Source organism: Platalea leucorodia (genome assembly GCF_965183815.1).
Source record: "Platalea leucorodia genome assembly, chromosome: 4".
NCBI classification, from domain to species: Eukaryota; Metazoa; Chordata; class Aves; order Pelecaniformes; family Threskiornithidae; genus Platalea; species Platalea leucorodia.
Genome location: NC_138826.1, coordinates 111,200,205 through 111,219,162, shown reverse-complemented (window position 1 = coordinate 111,219,162; position 18,958 = coordinate 111,200,205). Strand labels below are relative to the sequence as shown.

General features: G+C 42.3%; 1 protein-coding gene across 1 annotated transcript in view; it reads left to right on the top strand.

Annotated features, from left to right (window-relative positions):
* LOC309589744 (sucrase-isomaltase, intestinal-like) overlaps positions 1-13,793 on the top strand; it is a gene marked incomplete at both ends in the record, with an annotated part of 55,705 nt that extends 41,912 nt beyond the window's left edge. The window contains 5 exons of the mRNA XM_082310221.1: positions 4,837-4,967; positions 5,793-5,881; positions 6,249-6,298; positions 10,716-10,874; positions 13,734-13,793. Coding sequence (XP_082166347.1) covers positions 4,837-4,967; positions 5,793-5,881; positions 6,249-6,298; positions 10,716-10,874; positions 13,734-13,793 — 489 coding nt within the window. The remainder of the gene's footprint in view (positions 1-4,836; positions 4,968-5,792; positions 5,882-6,248; positions 6,299-10,715; positions 10,875-13,733) is intronic.
* Between the last annotated feature and the right edge of the window lie 5,165 nt (positions 13,794-18,958).

Here is an 18,958-nt window from a genome sequence, read left to right as displayed (position 1 = left end):
TGAAGTCTCAACCCACTGGACAGAAATTATGTTAGTTATTTTCCCACTGCTGCTATTCTGAAAAGAAGTCAGCTCCAGCATTTTGTGAGGGTTCTGGTCTGCTCCAGTATGGTAGGTGCTACTGTAATTTCTGAATCTCTGTCCAGCTTTTGGCATGCTCTTAACCAGGAAAAATCTTTGGCAGTGTTGAAGGACGTCTTGAGGAAGCAGATTTCTTGTCACAGTGAGTAATATCAAAATATTCTGGAAGTTCTATAAAAATGTGAATTAACATTGCCTATCTCACTTTCAACACTAGATTTACCTCTGATCAGCAGACTCATGGAATAGATACTGCCTTCCTTTGGGGACCTGCTTTTATGATTGCGCCCGTTCTTCAAGAGGCAAGTACTGTAATTAAAAAATGCCATCATACTGGAATCAAAAAAATGAACTGCACTTAGGGCATTGGGTGACATTCAGAGCATGTTTGCTCATATCCACCCATTTCTTCCCTCCACTGTCAAAGCTTGCAGAATGCATTTGTGAGCATCACAGACAGTACAGACCTGCCCAGTGCTTGAAGTGGGAGGATGAAAGTGAGGGCATGGCATTTCCCTGCTACTCCAAGCGCCTAATGGATGTAAACAGGCTGGATGCTGCCCCTCGCGTGCTCCTGTTATTGTGCTGACAGCTCCCTCCAAGGACACACACAGAGCAGTAATTGTCAAGCTAGGAAGAAACACGCAGATATTAAACCAAACTAGTTTCCATATTACCACTCACCCACAGTGTTTTGGAACTGTGGCATCTCAAGGGCTGTGCTAGGAGTTTCCCAGCATCACAGGCAAACACAGTCATTATGGAAATGGTAATGTTAGCTGAAAATGTTAGCTGCTACTATGACAGGCTTTTAAAAGCAGCATTTTCCTATGGCTGTGCTGGGCATGGCACTGGCATCAGGGCTGTCACTGCTTGGCTGGAGCAAGGGTGGGTTTCTCTACTTGCCCCACCACTGACTGTTGGCAGCACCAGAAAGGTATATCTGCGCAGAGCTAAATATCTGCAGGTGATGTACCCTAGAGCTGTTTGCGATCAGCATGCTGCCAGAATATCTGATACGTTTTCTAGATGTTGCTGACAATCAAACATATAAACAGGCCACTGTTAGTCACCTTTTTTATCCAGCCCTTGTGCCTCTGTGAATTTAAAAGGAAATTCTTATTCCTGCATCTAAAACCATTCTGACTCCACCAAGGCACTTCATTCGTCAGTCTTTCATCTTCAGACTCCCCCAGGTTTCTAATAGCTGATGACTAACAAGGAGATTTCACAGGGTCTCAGACCAGTGAGATGATGAAAGACGTGAGACAAACCTTCCCACGAAGAGAGGGTGACAAGCCAGGGGTGGCTTCCTGCAAAGAAGTGAATGAAAGGGAACAATATAAGGATGTATAAAATGACAGGGGGTCTAGATAAGGGGTTCCTAATGTTTTTGGGGGGACTGCAGCACAAAAGGAAGGCCGGGTTCCTGTGGCCTGATGGTGGAAGAAGAGCTTTGGAGGCAACACGTTGCTGGGTCTTGCAGTGGGAGAGAGGTGTGAGCCAGGGCTTGTGCCAGCTAGCAGGGCAGGGGCAGAGGTGAGCCCCGCACCGTGGCACTGCAGGCCAGCAGGGACTGCGTCAAACTGCAGCATGGCACCCGCCTGTCTAGAGAAGATGGGTCAGGGACAGCTTTCTCTTTGGGTCAGGGACAGCTTTCCCTTCGCTCCTTGAGTCCTAGGGTGTGAGCAAGCGAGACATCCATCAAAACTAGAACGGGGAACTGCCTTACACACTGGCTTGTTACGTAGGGAGTCATGAAGGCAAGGCTCACCACGATTCAGATGGTGGTTACACACTTCTGTGCAGACCAGAATATCCAGGGTTGCCATAATAATGCAGAGAAAATATGGAGAGAGGGGCATCTTGACTTTATAGGGTTTTTCCTTCAAGTTTTCAAGGTGCTTTATAGATTAAGCCAACCTTTAGTTGTTAAACAGCTAGTATGATCTAAACAGACAGAGCAAACTACCCCAACCTTACTTACTGCAGCACTAGGACACTTTGCCTGAAACACCTAGCGCTGCCCGCTGTGGGAGACAGGCCACAGGACAAGACAAGCTTCCAGTTTAGCAGTTCTTGTATTCTAATGTGAGATTTGCATACTTTAATAAATCCGTTATTTCTTATTCCTCCTATTTGTTTTTATATATATGTATATATAAAATCTCTAAAACGTCAAATGGTAAATTTACCTTAACTTTTCTCCTCCACCTTTACTTTCTGTGCTCCACCTGCTCCCTGGGGTAAACTGTAACTCTGCAAAGGGGCAGACATCTATGTTGAGAATCAAAATTAATCTGTTTGTGAGAATAAGCAACTCGGAACAAAAAAGGAAGTATGTTTTGATTCCAACTTTTCCTGGAGTTATTAATTCAAAGTATCTTTAGCATGATTTCATCTCTGCAGCAATATGATACAACGCATGCTGCAAAATGAAGTACAACAATTGTGCAATAAGCAGGACATGATTTATTATTATTTATCTGCAACTTTAAATTGTTGCCAGGAAGACAACTATCTGTGTATCCTCCTTGCCAGACCTTACTCTCTGCCTGTTTCTGCAACAGGAACGGTGCAAGAGGCACTGAGCAGTGGTGTCCCCCCACTCCATCATCAGATGTGAAGTCCTGTCTTGCAAAGGCTGCTGTAGACCTCACTGGGATTGCTCAGATGTTAGAAGACTGAGCCTAGGCCAGTTGCATTTGCAAGACATAGAGCTATGTGCTAGACCAAAATAATCGTATAACATTGATTCATCCCATGGAACCGCAGTAAAACTCCCCAAATAGGATAGGCTCGTCTGTTTAACATTATAGATTAGCCAGCACTAGTCCACTGCTATGACAATAACTCAGCCATAATATCCAAGATTTGATGTTATTAGAATATTCAGCATACATCTCTCCATGCGCAAATATAATAATGCTAATGTAATATCAGAAATGCAGAAAGAAAAAAGACTTTAATCACTTCATAACAATTACAGGGAGCAAGATCTGTGGATGTATACTTCCCTGAAGCACCATGGTTTGACTACTACACCGTATGTATTTTTAAGATTCAATTTCTTATATTTTTTACATAATTTAAAATGGTACAATTCCAGCAAAATAACTTTTAGCAATGTTCAGCAGTATCTTTACCTCAGCATCTGTGTTTAAGAAAACTAGAGCACAAAAAGTCTACACCAGGCTAGCTGGGAGAGTAAATTGCACAGCTTTCAGTACCATTTTATTTTCTATTTTCAGTTTGTAAAGCTCTAAGACACAGAGAACTGAATTTTCAAGAGCAGCCTAGAAATTCATGAAACTGTCAAGATTTCTTTCTTCCCCCCCATCATTGCATATTTTAATTCTTGTACTGATAACACTTCCCTGCATGGAAACAGAGACAGAAACCTAAGTCGTACTCCTGAGAACATGCTGCAAACCATTTTGTGCATGCAGTTTTGCACACGCATCACTTTTGACAGAAGGCATATTGGGAGAGCAGGGTGAGGCTCCCCTCTGAAAGATGCTTCCAAGAGATGCAGAACAATCTGCTCTGTGGAAAATGCCAGCCTCTTGTAGTTTCAGGGACTACAAGTTTTGACCTTTTGAACACCATCCCCAGTACTGCATTTCCAAAAGTGTTCAGTTTCTACCTAACTACACTCTGCTGCAATCTGCAGGATAAGACCAGAGTTGGCTTCAGCAGGAGTAGTTAGGCTGATGCTAAGAACTTTCGGAAACGTGAGCCCAGGCGCATCAGGCTGTTGTTAACTACCCTAAGTGATGCTGGCAGAGGAGCGGGCAGGACAGAAATGCTCTCAGAGGAAATTCAGACTTATTTTTCAAGAAGTTTGGTCATTTTCAGCATTTGGCTGGTGTCCTCAGATGGATATTCATCCAACCTTCTCCCTTTTCTCTTTTCATAAGACTGTGGTGCCGCAAGGTCAAGCATTTTGTTCAGCTCTCCTTGCTGTGGTTTCCTCTGAGCCCCCCTTGCTGGGCTGGGCGCGGCGACGGCAGCCCCGGTGTCCCTTGCCCTGCCTATGGGGCATGCCCCCGGCATTAGCAAAGCTCAGCTCCTAGTATTTGGCACGTACTTGCCACTTCCCACAAACCAAGGTTGGGTACTTACCGTAAGTTATAATTACCATTTACAGAGGGCAAGAGCAAAGCCTTCCTGTTATCTACTCTGTATGTAAGCCTTGCCTACACCAGGTTTTGAGGCATTAAACCAGGAAGGAATAAGGCAGATAACTTATGCTAGTTGTCTACACATAACACAATTTTCACTCATTGAATGCTGTAATTACTTTTTGGAAGGGGAAGACTTGTCCTTAAAAGAGAAGAAAATCTACAGTTTACGGTCCCAAATGATTATGAATCACTTACCTTAAACCGAAATGTGACAGGCTCTATATGCATAAAAAGAAGAAGCAAAAGTTTCTTTTGCTTTTTGCTCAGTGTCTTGATGAGCGTTTTTTTCACAGCATATGGAATAATGATATCATTTTTAAAGACGATTTGCTGTCTTTCATTCATGATGCTTGTATCTCATGCATATGCATAACTGCAGGAGCTAGATCCTCTTCCATGTTAAAAAAAGGAACTGGAATAATACCCCTGAAATCTGCTTTTCTGTTTGCATTTTCACTGATGTAATTGAGATGAAAATGTACCCCTTTGTCTCTTTGTCAGTGGTATATGGTCACAATGTATAGTGCCTGGATTTGAGTTCTTTTAACTGCATTCATTTTTGCGGTAGGGTACTAAACTGTCAAATACCTGGAACAAGAACTATGTCACTGTGGCTGCTCCATTGACCAAGATCCCTCTGTTCATCCGTGGAGGCTACATCCTGCCAGAACAGGCACCAGCCACGACCACTACTAAGAGGTAACGTCATCTATGTCCATCACCAAGCAACCACAGTGCAGGTCAGACCCACAGAGAGCCAAAAAAGCAATCAAAAGACAGTGCAGAAGGGAGGCTATCTGCAGCTCTCAGCTGCCATCCCAGGCGATAAACACAGTATTTTTATCCCACTATCCGTTCCATTGCATTAGGAGAAGTCACCCCAGAGATGACCCACGTCACAGTTTGTACAGCTGAAACCTACTCCTGGCTCTGTGGTTATGCTTGGAAAAGCTTTTGCAGCTCTTGCTGCCACACTGACCTTCCACCAGTCATTCAAAGTAAACATATTGAAGGGGAAAATGCAAAACTCTTCTCCTTGGATGTATTTATCCAATGCCATGGGCAAGGTGGAAAAGCTCAAATCTCTTTTGAGGAAAATGATTTCCCCACACCAGTGGGTAATACACTGGCCTCACATCTGAACCATGCTCAGAAGCTAATGTGAGTAGTGAAGGAAGGGACCAGCACTGTGCAGGAACCAAACCAAACCATAGTAAGGTAGCACTGGTGACCAGTTGCCTCCCAGACTGCCCAATTATCATACATTAAGGCCACTAAAGAAGGGGAAACTTGTCCACACAAGCACTCAAAAAGTGAGAATTTTACACTTCAGTGGGACAAGGCAAGGGAAAATTTTCATCTTCATTTCAGGAGCCATTTTGGTGAGCATGGTTGTCATTCTTCTGTCATGGCCTTTTTTGTAACCTTAAAATTGCAGTTAATTGTGTTCAGAAGTTTTTGCTAAATAACTTGAGACAGTGCACGTGAGTTTGTACTGACACTTCTCAACGTGTTTGTCAACAGCCGTCTGAATCCATTTGGGCTCATTATCGCCCTGGATGAACAAGGAGAAGCTTCTGGGTCTCTCTTCTGGGATGATGGTGACTCAATCGGTAAGCCTGGTCCCGCACTGTGAAGCAGTGTCTGTATACAGGGCTCTCCTCAGGCCACCTTTTCAGCTGTATAATGGCACTGGCTGCTGCTAGAAATAGCTGGAGAACTGACCCTAAATTGAACGTTACAGAGGTGAAAAGCAGAGTTGCAGCATTTCGATATGAGAAAGGTGTGACACCGGGAACAGCTGGTCTGCTAGATAGATAGTCATGTCGCATTCCCCTGAGACCACCCTAAGATGACTAGAGAAAGATATTAAATAACCCACCCAGTCTGATGTTAGCCACTTGCTACAATTAATGTGAACTGCGTATGGATTTTGCTGCCTGTTTTGATACCAGTCCTCCTTGTTCTGTGTTTTGACAGATACTATTGAAAAAGAGAACTACTTCTTGGCTAAATATACATACAGCAAAGTAAGTAGCAGCATACAAGATACCTACATACATACAGGTCACTGTATTTTAATGTAGCCATTGTAAGGTGCTGATGTCTAACTCTTCCCTCAAAAGCTTTTTTCTTATAGCTCAGCCTTTAAACCTGGTAAGCTACCTAATGCTTTCATTTACAGACAGCTACAAAATAATCCAACTATGACTTGGGGGTGTTGGTTGATGAGAAGCTGGAAATGACCCGGCAATGTGTGCTTGCAGCCCAGAAAGCCAACTGTATCCTGGGCTGCATCAAAAGAAGCGTGGCCAGCAGGTCTGGGGAGGTGATTCTGCCCCTCTACTCAGCTCTCGTGAGACCACACCTGGAGTACTGCGTTCAGCTCTGGGGCCCCCAGCATAAGAAGGAGCTGGACCTGTTGGAGCGAGTCCAGAGGAAGGCCACAAAGACGATCAGAGGGCTGGAGCATCTCTCCTATGAGGACAGGCTGAGAGAGCTGGGGTTGTTAAGCCTGGAGAAGAGAAGGCTCCGGGAAGACCTTATAGAAGCCTTACAGGACCTGAAGGGGGCCTACAAGAAAGCTGGAGAGGGACTTTTTACAAGGGCACGTAGTGATAAGACAAGGGGTAATGGCTTTAAACTGGATGAGGGTAGATTAAGATTAGATATAAGGAAGAAATTCTTCACTATGAGGCTGGTGAGGCCCTGGAGCAAGTTGCCCAGAGAAATTGTGGGTGCCCCATCCCTGGAAGTGTTCAGGGCCAGGCTGGATGGGGCTTTGAGCAACCTGGTCTAGTGGAAGGTGTCCCTGCCCATGGCAGGGGGAGTGGAACCAGATGATCTTTAAGGTCCCTTCTAACCCAAATCATTCTATGATTCTGTGATGCTGCAGTTTTGTGTTTGCTTCATTGAGTATCATAGCGACACATCATTAATGTCCCTGTTGTGATGTGAATCTGAAAATCCACTTTTTCAGCTCAGATTTTTATCTTTTTTCTGAGTCGCTGCTTCTGGGGATGAGGGACCTTTTCCTTGTGTTCCTCCTGTGAACACTTTCAGTCTGATGAGTGGGAGAAGGCTATGTTCCTCTCTTCAGCATAGCCCAGAAACTTTTTAACTTTGATCACTTGAAGCTTGCATTTTGTGGCCTAGAGAATTTCGTAGTCTCACTTCTTTAGCTTGCGTTTCCTTGTCTGACAGCACCGAGATTGCTCCCATGGCCGGTCTCCCACGGAGCGATTCAGCACGCTACCGGCAACCCACTGGGCAGATCAGATGCTCCATGCAGCTAAGAAATAGATTAGCCCAGGGTCAGTGCACTAATGCCTTTCACACAGCGCTTGCTTCTGTGCAAACATGGCCTTAGGAAGCTCAACAGAAAAACCCAACAGTCTAGGCTTCAGCTGAGAAAAATATGATAAAATATATCTACTAGAAGCTCATTAAGTATATGCTAGTAAGTTGTGGGAGTTATTGTAAAAAAAACTAACCTGCTTCAGCAATTTACACAGATCATACTTTATCTACAATTCCAGTGTCTGGTAAGAAACAGGATACTGCATGTAGACTGTGGCATGGTTTTCATGTTGTGTATTCCTAAAAGCCCCAAAGTAGTCTACAGAAAATATTCAAAAGAATAAAATTGTGTTAACCTTTATTGTGATATTGCTCTTAGAATGTATGTCTTCCAGGACTGAGAGCAAGCCAGAGTAAACTGATGGGTTTTATGATGTAGTCTTGTATATTCGTGAGATATTTTCCTGGAACTAATACCACATGTCTAGACTTTAAATTTAATTTTTAATTTATTTTCATATTGATTTACCAAGAAAAAAATTTTCTTCTTCTTCAAAAAAAGGATATTTCAATGGCAAAAAGGAAGAAAAATCACTTCAGCTTTCTGTAGTCTGTATATAGTAATTTATTGCAAGAAGGCTACAGAAAAACAATATCCAGTTTTATATTAAATTCTGATCTGTGCAAATTAGATTGTTGATTCACTGGCACTTCCATTTCTCATATTGCCTATATTTGACTTCTGCCTGTAAATCCATGACTGAAGTCCCTATCTGCATTCCAATAATCTCTAATGTTGATTTTTTATTATGTGTTTATAAAGAAAAAATCCATCTCAAATAGCAAATTGTAGAGGTATGAGAAATGTATGAAAATCTAGGTATTTGTTGCACATTTCTATATTCTTAAAAAAATGTGGATGAATAATTTAATCACACCTAGTTTTAGGCGAACACACCAATTTTTGTCCCTAAGAGGTTTACTGATAAGATCTGACATCATAGCATTTACTCTGAACCCAGCACAGAGTGTTGTGCAGGTAACAGCTACAGGATTAGACCCTCTCATTTATATTTTCATTTAAACAACCCAGAAGTACACAGGAGAATTCAAGACTAGTGCAGGCACTTAAGTCACAGAGAACAATTCAAGCTGCCTGCTCTCGGGTACTGTCTCACTGCGGTCGGTATTTTAATTCACTTGACACTTCCATTTCGACACGCATAATGGCTAAGTGACCTAAGACAAAGTGCCCCAAGGCAAAGTGCCCCATATATTAAGCCTATCAGTCTAGAAAAATGCGTGAGCCAGATGTATAAGATCCCCGCTGTACTTCAGGGATGAGCAGGGAGAGCCATAAACTCAGCTTCCATCCCCAGCAGCAGCAGACAAGGCAGATACGCTCAGACCGTACCAAGTCAGTCCAGATACTAAAGGGATGGTGATGGGAAGGCTTGCCCAAGGAAATGGGAGCTTCTGAAAGAATATGCTAGCCACTAGTCAACTGACTAGCCTGAGAGCAAGGTCCTCCTAAAGTTCTCCTCAGGGGCAAAATGTGGGGGAAAAAAAAGGTGAAGTTCATAGGACCAGAGCAAGACAGTAGGAAAGAAAAATCATTACTCTGCTGCTCAGAAGTGCAGGAGGAAGTCCTGGCTTCTGGCTTCAGATCTGGGACTTGTTTGTGCTTTGCATTTATGGGGCTTTGAGTGATATCCATAAGTTCCCTCCCTCTGATGAGAACTCAGGACCTTCCTGGGCAATTGCTTTAACCACTAGATGCCTGGGGAGGAGAAGGTCACTCATTCCCCTGGACCATCACCTCCCTGTCTCCCCAAGACCTTCAGTTCTAGGCCTTGGTCAGAGGGACAATGGTGTCTCCTGCAGAGCCCTGGCTCAGGGCCTCAGAGCTTGAGTGCAACTGTATTTATTAATACAGTTGTAATCACTGAGTTCAGCATCACACTGAGTTTGCTGGGTCCATGTGGCCACCTTGAGCTAGCTGTCCTGCTTGGCCACATCTGAGACAGCAATAAATCACCGTAGAGAGGTGGTCCCTATACTGAACACCCCTGTACGCTGGATCTTTGCTAATAGGGAGAAGACACCATATATAAGTACCCTAACACATTCTCCAGAGGCTTTTAGAGGCCTCTCCCCATTTGGTCCATAATAGCCAACATTCCTTATTTAGGTTGTTTAAATCAGTGTGCTGGGGATTAGTGCTTATTTTTAGTGTGCAGTCTAAGCACAGCCCTAAGTTACAAATACTGTGATCTAGCTTCTGCTCCCCTCCTACCATGCACCACTGAAATAACATAAGCTAATTTATGCAAAAGGTTCCATCATGGGTTTCTCCTTGGCATATTTTTAAAAAGTCATGATTGCATAGCAATTCATCATTTCCTGAGCAGTGTAATTCAGCTTTATTTCCCTAACAACTTTGATCACATAACAAATGCAATGATTCCTCTTCATTGCTTGTATGGGAAATTACTGTCGCGGGTGATCCAAATGAATTTGTTTAATGACTTTGTATGTCCTCTTGATACACTCTAAATACAGGATACATAGTAAATAAGCAGTATAACAAACAAGGCTCTGTGGACGTACAGTGCTCCTTCAGTGTCCTTAAGGCTGGGACATACTTAGCAGAGATTTCTAGCAGGAGCTGTGGACATGTGGGACATCAAATAGGGGCAAAATATCTAGTAGCTGATGTTCGTGGAAGATGATAACAGTTTAAAGCAGTTAGTTGTGGATGTTAATTAAATCTGCCTTAAGGTCACTAATTGAATCTACATATCTGGATTTTGGCTTTGCATATGCCTCTGTACCCTGTGAATGGGTACAAGAATCAAATTTGCATTGATTCAAGTAGAAAAAAACATGTCCAAGAAGATTCCGAATGAATGTTATAAATGCTGTTTTGTTTCTTACTTTGTTAGTTTATAATGATAGACGAACCTTTCTTATGTGAAAATTAATGTGGCTGTTCTTTTTCCTTTACGGTCTCAGACTTTAATGCCTACATTGGAAGACATTCTATACGTTCATTGACAAAGATGAGACCACAACAGTAACAGTACGCAGTAAGTCACCTCCAAAGAGTTGTCGTGGTCCTAAAATTTTCTCTGTGGCTTTTTCCAGGGAAACCTGAAGACAGAAATACTTAAAAATGGCTACCGAGGGGCTGACGTTCTGAAGTACAACAAAATTACCATTCTTGGCCTGAAACTGATGCCTCATGCTGTTGCTCTGAATGGAAGAGCCATTCACGGAGACGCTTTCTCTTATGACATGAGTGGGGTAAGAAAGAGCTGCACTGAGCAATTATGAAAAACCTAGGGAATGGGGGATAGGCAATGAGTAACACGAACAGTTTCTCATCCACGCTCCTTTACATTTCCAAGTATAAGCAGACACCAACTCTTGATACAACAGTCTGAGTTTGGCGAGGGGGAAGCAACAGCAAGAGCTTTTTTAGGAAACTTTAATCTTTGCTATTACACATATGCTCATTCTCTCTCTCATTTAGTGTCTGCCACTTATACAAGTTTTTAAACTAATGTAATAATAATAATAAGATATAGCTCCACAAACTTGGAGAAATGTTAGCAGTTTTAAGGGCATTATTATCATTCTGATAAAATGAGAAAACCTCTCAAAGTTATATATCAGCTGCTAAAAAGAAGTAGTGGAGATATTTTCTTACAACTACTTAGTGTCCAAAAATGATTACAGCGTAGCTGGCTCTAATGAGTGTCTCCCTATCTTCAGAGGAGGGAAAGGTGAATCTTTGCTGTACATTTGTTCCTAAGAAACTATCACTACAGTGAGACAACAATTACAGTTTCAGCATCTTAAAGTGTCCAACCTCAGTGTCCCAGATATAAACGCACCACTTGCTTGTGCAGTGCTCCTCCTCTAGCACCAGCAAGGAGACAGCCCAGAGGGGACGGACCGAACAGCCCTAATGAAGAGCTGCGCCAGCCTCTGTGGTCCCAATTTCCTTTTCCACAGGAGAATAGACAAAAGGAGCAACACTGAGTAAAATTCCCTTGCTCTGGTCAGTTGTGCCATATCTGTCACCAGCCACCAAGTGGGTTGTGCATACTTTGTATGAGATGCGGTACTCACATCTCAGCACTGGTCTGCATCTAGGGAACTCCTAGTACTAACACTTTAAGATGTCACTAACTCATCATTCAACAAAAGATAGCTGAGGCAACAAGCAATGGATGTCACGTCTTATGTTACTCTACCCACTTGGCTTAATGACTTAAGTTTATTTGTAACCAAAGTGTGATCCCTATTACACGCACCTGGTCTAACATTTATTTTATTGAAGGGATCTGTAAAGGAAGAAAACTGCTGAGAATAAATTTCTGCCTTGGAGAGTCATAAAAAACTCACTTTCAGAGACGATGTCATAAATAAGTGTAATCAGTATTGCCTCAAGGGAAGAAATTGTTTAACAGCCAAACTGCCTCTAAGAAAGCTGAAAGCAACATAAATGTGGCAGGGTAAAGAAAACATTCTATTGAGATGTGCTTGAAGGCACCAATCACAGAAATCCAGAAGATAACTGCATACTAACAGCATCACATAAAAAGATGATTAAGAAAGACTAAAAAGCTTGTCACAAAAGTATCATTTCAAATTTGATTTAAGCGCAAAAGATGATCTCAGTGACTGAAGAACTACCTCAGATAACAGAGAAAAAAACACCAAGCTGCTGTAGTAGGAAGGGTCCAAAACTGCACAAAAAATGACATTCTTTAAATCAGACAGTAACCTAAACCAGCTAAATATATTCTTCTTACAATCTAAGATATTCAGTTAAACCTCTCCCACCATCCCTGTACAGATGTAATACCATTGCCTATAATCCTCTCATGTTTGAGTCTCTGTTAAAAAAAAAGAAAAGCACTAGCAGCTTGGGTTTAGATCTTGAAAACTTACAATCCATGTAATTAAAAAAACAACAAAATAACAAAACAAAATTTTCCACTTTCTCACAGGCTTAATGAGATTACATACTGTATAATAGTTTGACAAGCACAAAGACTGTACTGTTTGAAGGGATTTAGTAGAAAGTAACTTCTACCATATTGCTTTTGCTTTACAGAAAGCAAATTTGCCTAAAAGCAGTGCTTAAGTGCATAATTGAGCCATAGTTATTTGTATATAAATAGAAGCAGTTTGCTTAGTAATAAGCCACTTCTTTCACTCTGATTCATGCAGTGCTACCCTGATCTGACATTTGTAATATCACAGAATCTTCCTATTATTAGGATTTTCTATCTTTTTCTTTCCCCCTGGAGTACTGTACCCTAAGAGCCACAGCAACTGTTTTGTAACGGCAGCTGGGATGCTGGAGGAGCACTTCTGTTGACCAGGCTTGTGCCGACAACAAAATGACCTGGGCATAGGAAGGTTCTCCTTCCACTTGCATCCTCTGCTGGGAAGTGCGGGGAGCTTCCCAATGTCCGTGCACTAGTGCAATCTGGAGCAGCCTTTCTGGCCTCCTGGCGCTTTTGGGTTAGCGTTTGGATGGGGCTGCAGTATTTTTGTCTGGATCTGGCCCTGTATTTGAATAAAAGGCAAATCATTCAAGAAATGGACTTCCTACTTACCAAGTAGTGGTAGAGAACTGTTTCTGATGAAGGAGGAAAACATTACATACTTTGAAGAAGTGATCTAAGCATAGACTGTTAGAGTGATGTTAACATGAATTTGAGGGTGGGCAAGGAAATAGCTAAGATGTGTGAATGGGTATCATGCATTTTAAGAGATTATTAATTCTGAAACCTAAAGATAAAGCTGGTAAAGTACTGAAAATGGAAATTATGAGAGTAGCATAAAATACATCAAATTTAACATTGAACAGAGAGAGAGCAGGACAGGTACTGTATTTATAATTTCACATTTAATGCATGTTATTAATTAATTTTAAACTGCTCCTGAATTGCTAAAAGGGATGTTGAATTGGATACAGCAGTAGAAAGATGCATACTGCCATCAGGTCAGTCTTGCCTACCAGATGAGGTTAAGGGAATCATGAAGGTCTAAGCTCAAGTTTCCCTTCTTGTTCTCTGTTTTGAGCTGATCTTTTTTAAGTTAACATAAAGTTGTTCATTATTTTTGTGTATTTTTTTTTCACAGAAACTCACCGTATGGATTTCTGCTCCACTTACTCAGGAACTTAACATTATGATTTATTAGAGTGGTCAGAAAACACTGACGTAATATAGCATCCTTGGTCCTCAGATATTGATCTTGATTTTAATGTAAAAAATCATACAGCCATTAAAACATTGCTTATGTATTTGATGACTGTTCTTTCCCTATGTAGTATTTGTAACTCAATATTCTTCAAATAGAATTTTCAACAGTAGTAAATGAGTATTACCATAAACTGATGTGTGTTCAAAATAGCATAGAAGAAATCATGCTGCAAGTTCTATCTCATGGCAGATGGAGATAATACTTGGAAATGTTCTCAGTGGGACCATATTCTGGACAGCATACACTGTTGATTTTTTTTTTTTCAAACCTATGGTGGCAAAAAAGAAAAAAAGCAACAACCAGATAGTCAGTTTAACTCACATGGCCCTGTTCTGGGGGAGGCAATGTGTGTTTGTCAGGAGAATGTGTGGGAAACACAGCTAATCCAAGGCTGGGGACACCTGGATCTACTTTGTACTTCAGCTGTTTCTGGCTGCAGAATGATCTCCCAAGACCATAAGAAGCTCCAGCTTGTGGCAATGGCTCTAAGGAGTCACTGTTATTTTAATAATATAATACATAATCAGCCATTAATACAATATATAACACATATCATTTATAATATAATAAATATTAATATAATATTATATGAAAGAGCATATAATCCGCTAGTATAAATCAGCCAATAGTTCCAGACTACAAAATCTACAACTGTAGTGATCACTTGCTTTTGTACCTGCTCTCAGTTTTCCCTCAAAAGTGAGGATGTTAGCTCCTTACCATGGCAAAAGAGCAAAGAGAGAGATAAATCAAAAACATAAATCAGAGAAAGCCAATTTGTAAACACCTTGTCTGGGAGTGGGGGGACGAGATGTTTTGGTTTGTTTAGGGGGAAGGCTGGGGTTTTTTGGTGTGAAGGGTTTGTCTCTAATCTGCCTTATAGTGTGGGTAAAAGCAGGAGTGGGAGATGAGAGGGGAGGTGAAAGAGGAGGCACATGGTGAAAGAGGAGACTGGCGTGGAAGCTGGAGCATGGATGTGGCTGGAGAGCAGGGGAGCCGTCACCTTGGCTGGATAACCATGTGGAGCCAGCCAGTGCTCACTGGTTTTCTGTGAAATCAGTGACTAACCTAGCAATTTCATATATGTCTTAATAAAATAAGAGCAGAAAAAATACACTCCTACTGACATCGATATGCTGTCCAGCCTTGTATTACAACCTGGATTTTATTCCTTTCTTGTTATCTTGCTCCTTGTAGCTTCAGTGAACACAACAGGAAATCACTAGTCGGTAATACATCTGCCCTGGGCTCTGATTTCACATGTTTATTTTGTAAAAATAAGCAAGACAGCCCTTGGTTGGCATTTTTTGTATTAGGGACATCAAAGAAAAATGGAGATTGTGTGCATGTGTGTGTGTGTGTGTGTGTGTGTCTGGCTATTTATCCACTCTGAGCATCGAGCTGCAGGTGTAATTTTAGATCTTTTACACTTTTTTGAAGTTCTGGTTTACACTGCTTGTTCTTCCCCATCCCAACCGGTTCTTTCGTTTTGTTTTTGAGAAAAGGATAGAGACTTTGACAAAAAATACAGAATGTGTTACAAGTGATACGAGTGCGATCCAAGTATCTACAGCCAAATGTTTTACTGTCTTTTAAGACTAGATTAGATTAAACATGAACTTCCCCAAGTGTTGATGTGGGTTAAATTTATTACAGATACAGATCTTCAGTGGAGAGAGAACTTCTCAGGCTGGGATTTAAAAGTGTCTGTAGTCAGCTGCTTTCTCCAGTCTGCCTTTGTTAGCCATCAAACCCACCAGCTGAGTCCTTCCGAACCTGAAGGAGTTGAAATGTAAAGGGAAAAATCTTGCTTTGCATTTCAAAATCCAGTTATTTCTAGGCTCCTGCCCTACAAAGCCATAAAGGGAACACAGAAAATCACCTGCCAATATGCACTGACCACTAAGAATATGCCATTAGGCTTCACTTCTGCAGAGAAAGAAAAAGTAAACATTCTATATGTTATTCCATGTACACTTCAATTTTTTTTTTAATCTAAAATGGGTGATTTTAGGTTTAATCTCAAGGGATCCTGTTGCCCATTCTTGAGAAAGGTTCATGCTGATTTTCTATAACATGAAAAGATGGTGGCAGCCTGAATCAGTTACGCTGAGAGAAGGAGCACAAATTAAATTAAGGGGACAAGGACAGAGGGCTCTGCTATGCTCAGTAAGCTGGACATGAAAATCACGTATGGCCAAACATAGCATTGTATGTCTTGGAACAAAGAATGGACAAAAGAAGATGGGACACTTCTAGAGCAAAGAGACACTGGGGGAGATCTGGGGTCCTGTTGGACGACCATCTAAATCTGAGTTCCTAATGCAAGTTTTAATGAAAAAAGAGGTAGAGCAATCTTAGATATACAGACAAAGGCAGAGATGTTATAATTCATCTGTTTGTTGTACTGGTACCATGCTGCTGGAATACTGTGTCCCATTCTAGTGTCGTAAATTTGTGGAATATACTGAAAAAAATGTTTGATATAGAGAAAAGCCACAAAAATGTCTGAAGGACTAGAAAAAACACATCTTCCAGCGAGAGCACCAAAGAGCCCAACCTGTCTCTAATGGCTAAGAGAAAGCTCAGTCCCATGGGAGTCTCAGTGTAACTATGGGGGCAGAAATCTGGTGGCAGAAGGTAAGAGTCAGTGTCTGCAAATGAAACTAGACAAATTCAAAAGCTGATATTTTAACTCTCGGAACAGCTTGTCAAGAGCTGTGGTGAATTCTCCTGTAGCAGAAATTTTAAAATGAGAACTGAACACTTTTCTGAAAGAAATGCTCTTGCTCAATAATTCAGGATTTTTCTGGAGATGTATCCCTAGCCTGTGTCATATCAACTGATCACAGCAGTCCCTCTTGGGTTTGCAATTACGAATAACGAAAGGGGTGTTTTGTAGGTTTTTTGCAAAACATATTTAGATATCAGTGACAAGTCAGTGCTTTTGGAGGTCTCCACCTAGTTACAAAGATTATTAAATGGCATTGATATAATCAGCTTTTTGGTAAGTTTTGATATGGAATATATTTTGAATGTTTAACTTCTTGTGAAGTTCTGGTAATTACTGGTCCCTCCAGAATCCCTGCCCTGGGCTGTGGAGTGGCACTTTGGCTTCCCTGCTCCCAGATCCCTGGGTGCAGGTGGCTGGAGCCCCGGCAGCGGCACGTAGAGACCTGGGCTGGTCACCGTGTCGCTGTGCTCACAGCAAATGCATAAAATTCAAATGCTGCCATGGAGGATTATGAAATGAAGGCAAGACAGGCACGTTGGCCTCAGAGGGAAGGAGGTTCTCAGGGCTTTTTCTTGCAGGAAGCATTTTCATCACAAGGGGGAAATAGAGCTGCCAGAGGATGTGCAGACAAAATTGGGGTCTCTCTAGGGACTAACAAACTACAGGGATTAAAACGAGCACAGATGCAGAATGCTGCCTTTATAAGCCCTAGCAATGATCCCAGGTCATGCCCCAGATGTGGCATCCACTGCCCCATGGCAAGTGAGGAGCCATCCTATAAGCATCTCAAAGAAAAAAATGTGTAGCAGAGTATTCTGATGTCCTCTCCTGTTTGAGGTCACTCGATAAACTGAGCAAATCCTGTGAATTTTGAGTAGACACCACAGTTCCAAATAGCAAGGATGGAGGTCCCCAAATACTCCTGTGCACTGTCATGGCTGTTGTATTCGGGGCTCGGTGAAAGCCACGAAGGAGGAAAGGAAAGTGCCCTTCCCTGAGAGCAATGAACGCGGTCAGCTGGAGAAGGCCTGAGAGTGCAGAGGCAGGGAGAGGGGCACTGCTAGCAGGAGCAGAGCCTGGGGGCTATTCTGAGCAGCGCCAGACCTAAGACAGATGGGGAGGCTTTTCCTAGTGACCCAGAAGGGATTGTGAAGACCTTGTAGCAACTAGGTGGTCTCTAAAGGTTGTTGCAGAGTCGCACGACAGAGAAAGACCCAAGTGGAAACGATCCTAAAGTAATGAGAGTTGTAAATGAGTCTTCTCAGTTCATTGAACTTTGCTCAGGAGACTGTTGCGGTTGTAGCTTGTGTTCAAGTATAATGGAGCTTCAGGGATTTACCAAGGCCATTTTGGGGTGCTGTCTGTAAAGAAAAGGTATGGTAGATCCATTTGAAATCTCTGGCTGGTCCCTCTTTTGGGCCCAGAGCAGCCCAGTTTCTTGCCAAGGATGTTTTCTGCTCTATCCACCCCTTCTCGGCTCATGCTGCTTCACCTGTGCTGCCCAAGCACTCGCTAGCCGCCCTGCCTGCACTTCTGGTATGCGAGCAGAGTCTAGCACTTGTGGGATACAATACAGTCTCCTCATGATCTTGCTGATAGCTCAGGACCACTCTGCTTCCTCCCACCTTTTCCATCCCTCCCCACCATATAAGCACACACATATAAGGGGGGTAATGGGGATGTGCAGAACCGATACGCACCACTGACCTTGTACAAACTCCTGCAGATCCAGGGAATTATTTGATGCATGACAGAGCTCCCTCTTAGATGGAAAGTGCTGTGAAATACAACCTACTTGTCACTTGTGTTACCAGACGTGGTGACAAAGCAAGGATTGCAAAGCGCTGCAGAGCTGGGTGTTCTGGGGTACTACTGAAACTCACACCTGGAAGGCTGCTCACATCAGGAAGGCTGCTCAATATTTTACCCCTGCTCTTCTATGACCCTGCTTTTACTCCTTGGTGTCCCCCCAGCTAGGGTTCCTGGTTGAGCCTTTCATCTTCAGGAATGATTAAACTACATTGTGTCTGCCAAGTGAGACATTTATTTAACAGGACATCTGTGATCTCTGAATAACCAATACAAAAACTTTCACAAGAAATATCCTCTCAATTGCTAGCTGCCTCTCCAGATCCTGTTTTCATCCCTAGGGGATCATGGATCATGGGGTTCCTCTCAGTCCTGCCATGGTTTCCCACTCTAGGTCTGTCTGAGCCTCTTCCTTTAAATGTTGGTCCTGAATGCCCTCTCCAAGCAGTAATAACATCATTTTGGGGTATTTTTCCTCTATATCAAGAGTCCAGGTCACATATTTATAATACTTCTTTGGTACACCATGATGTCACAATGGTTTTCCAATCACCCATAA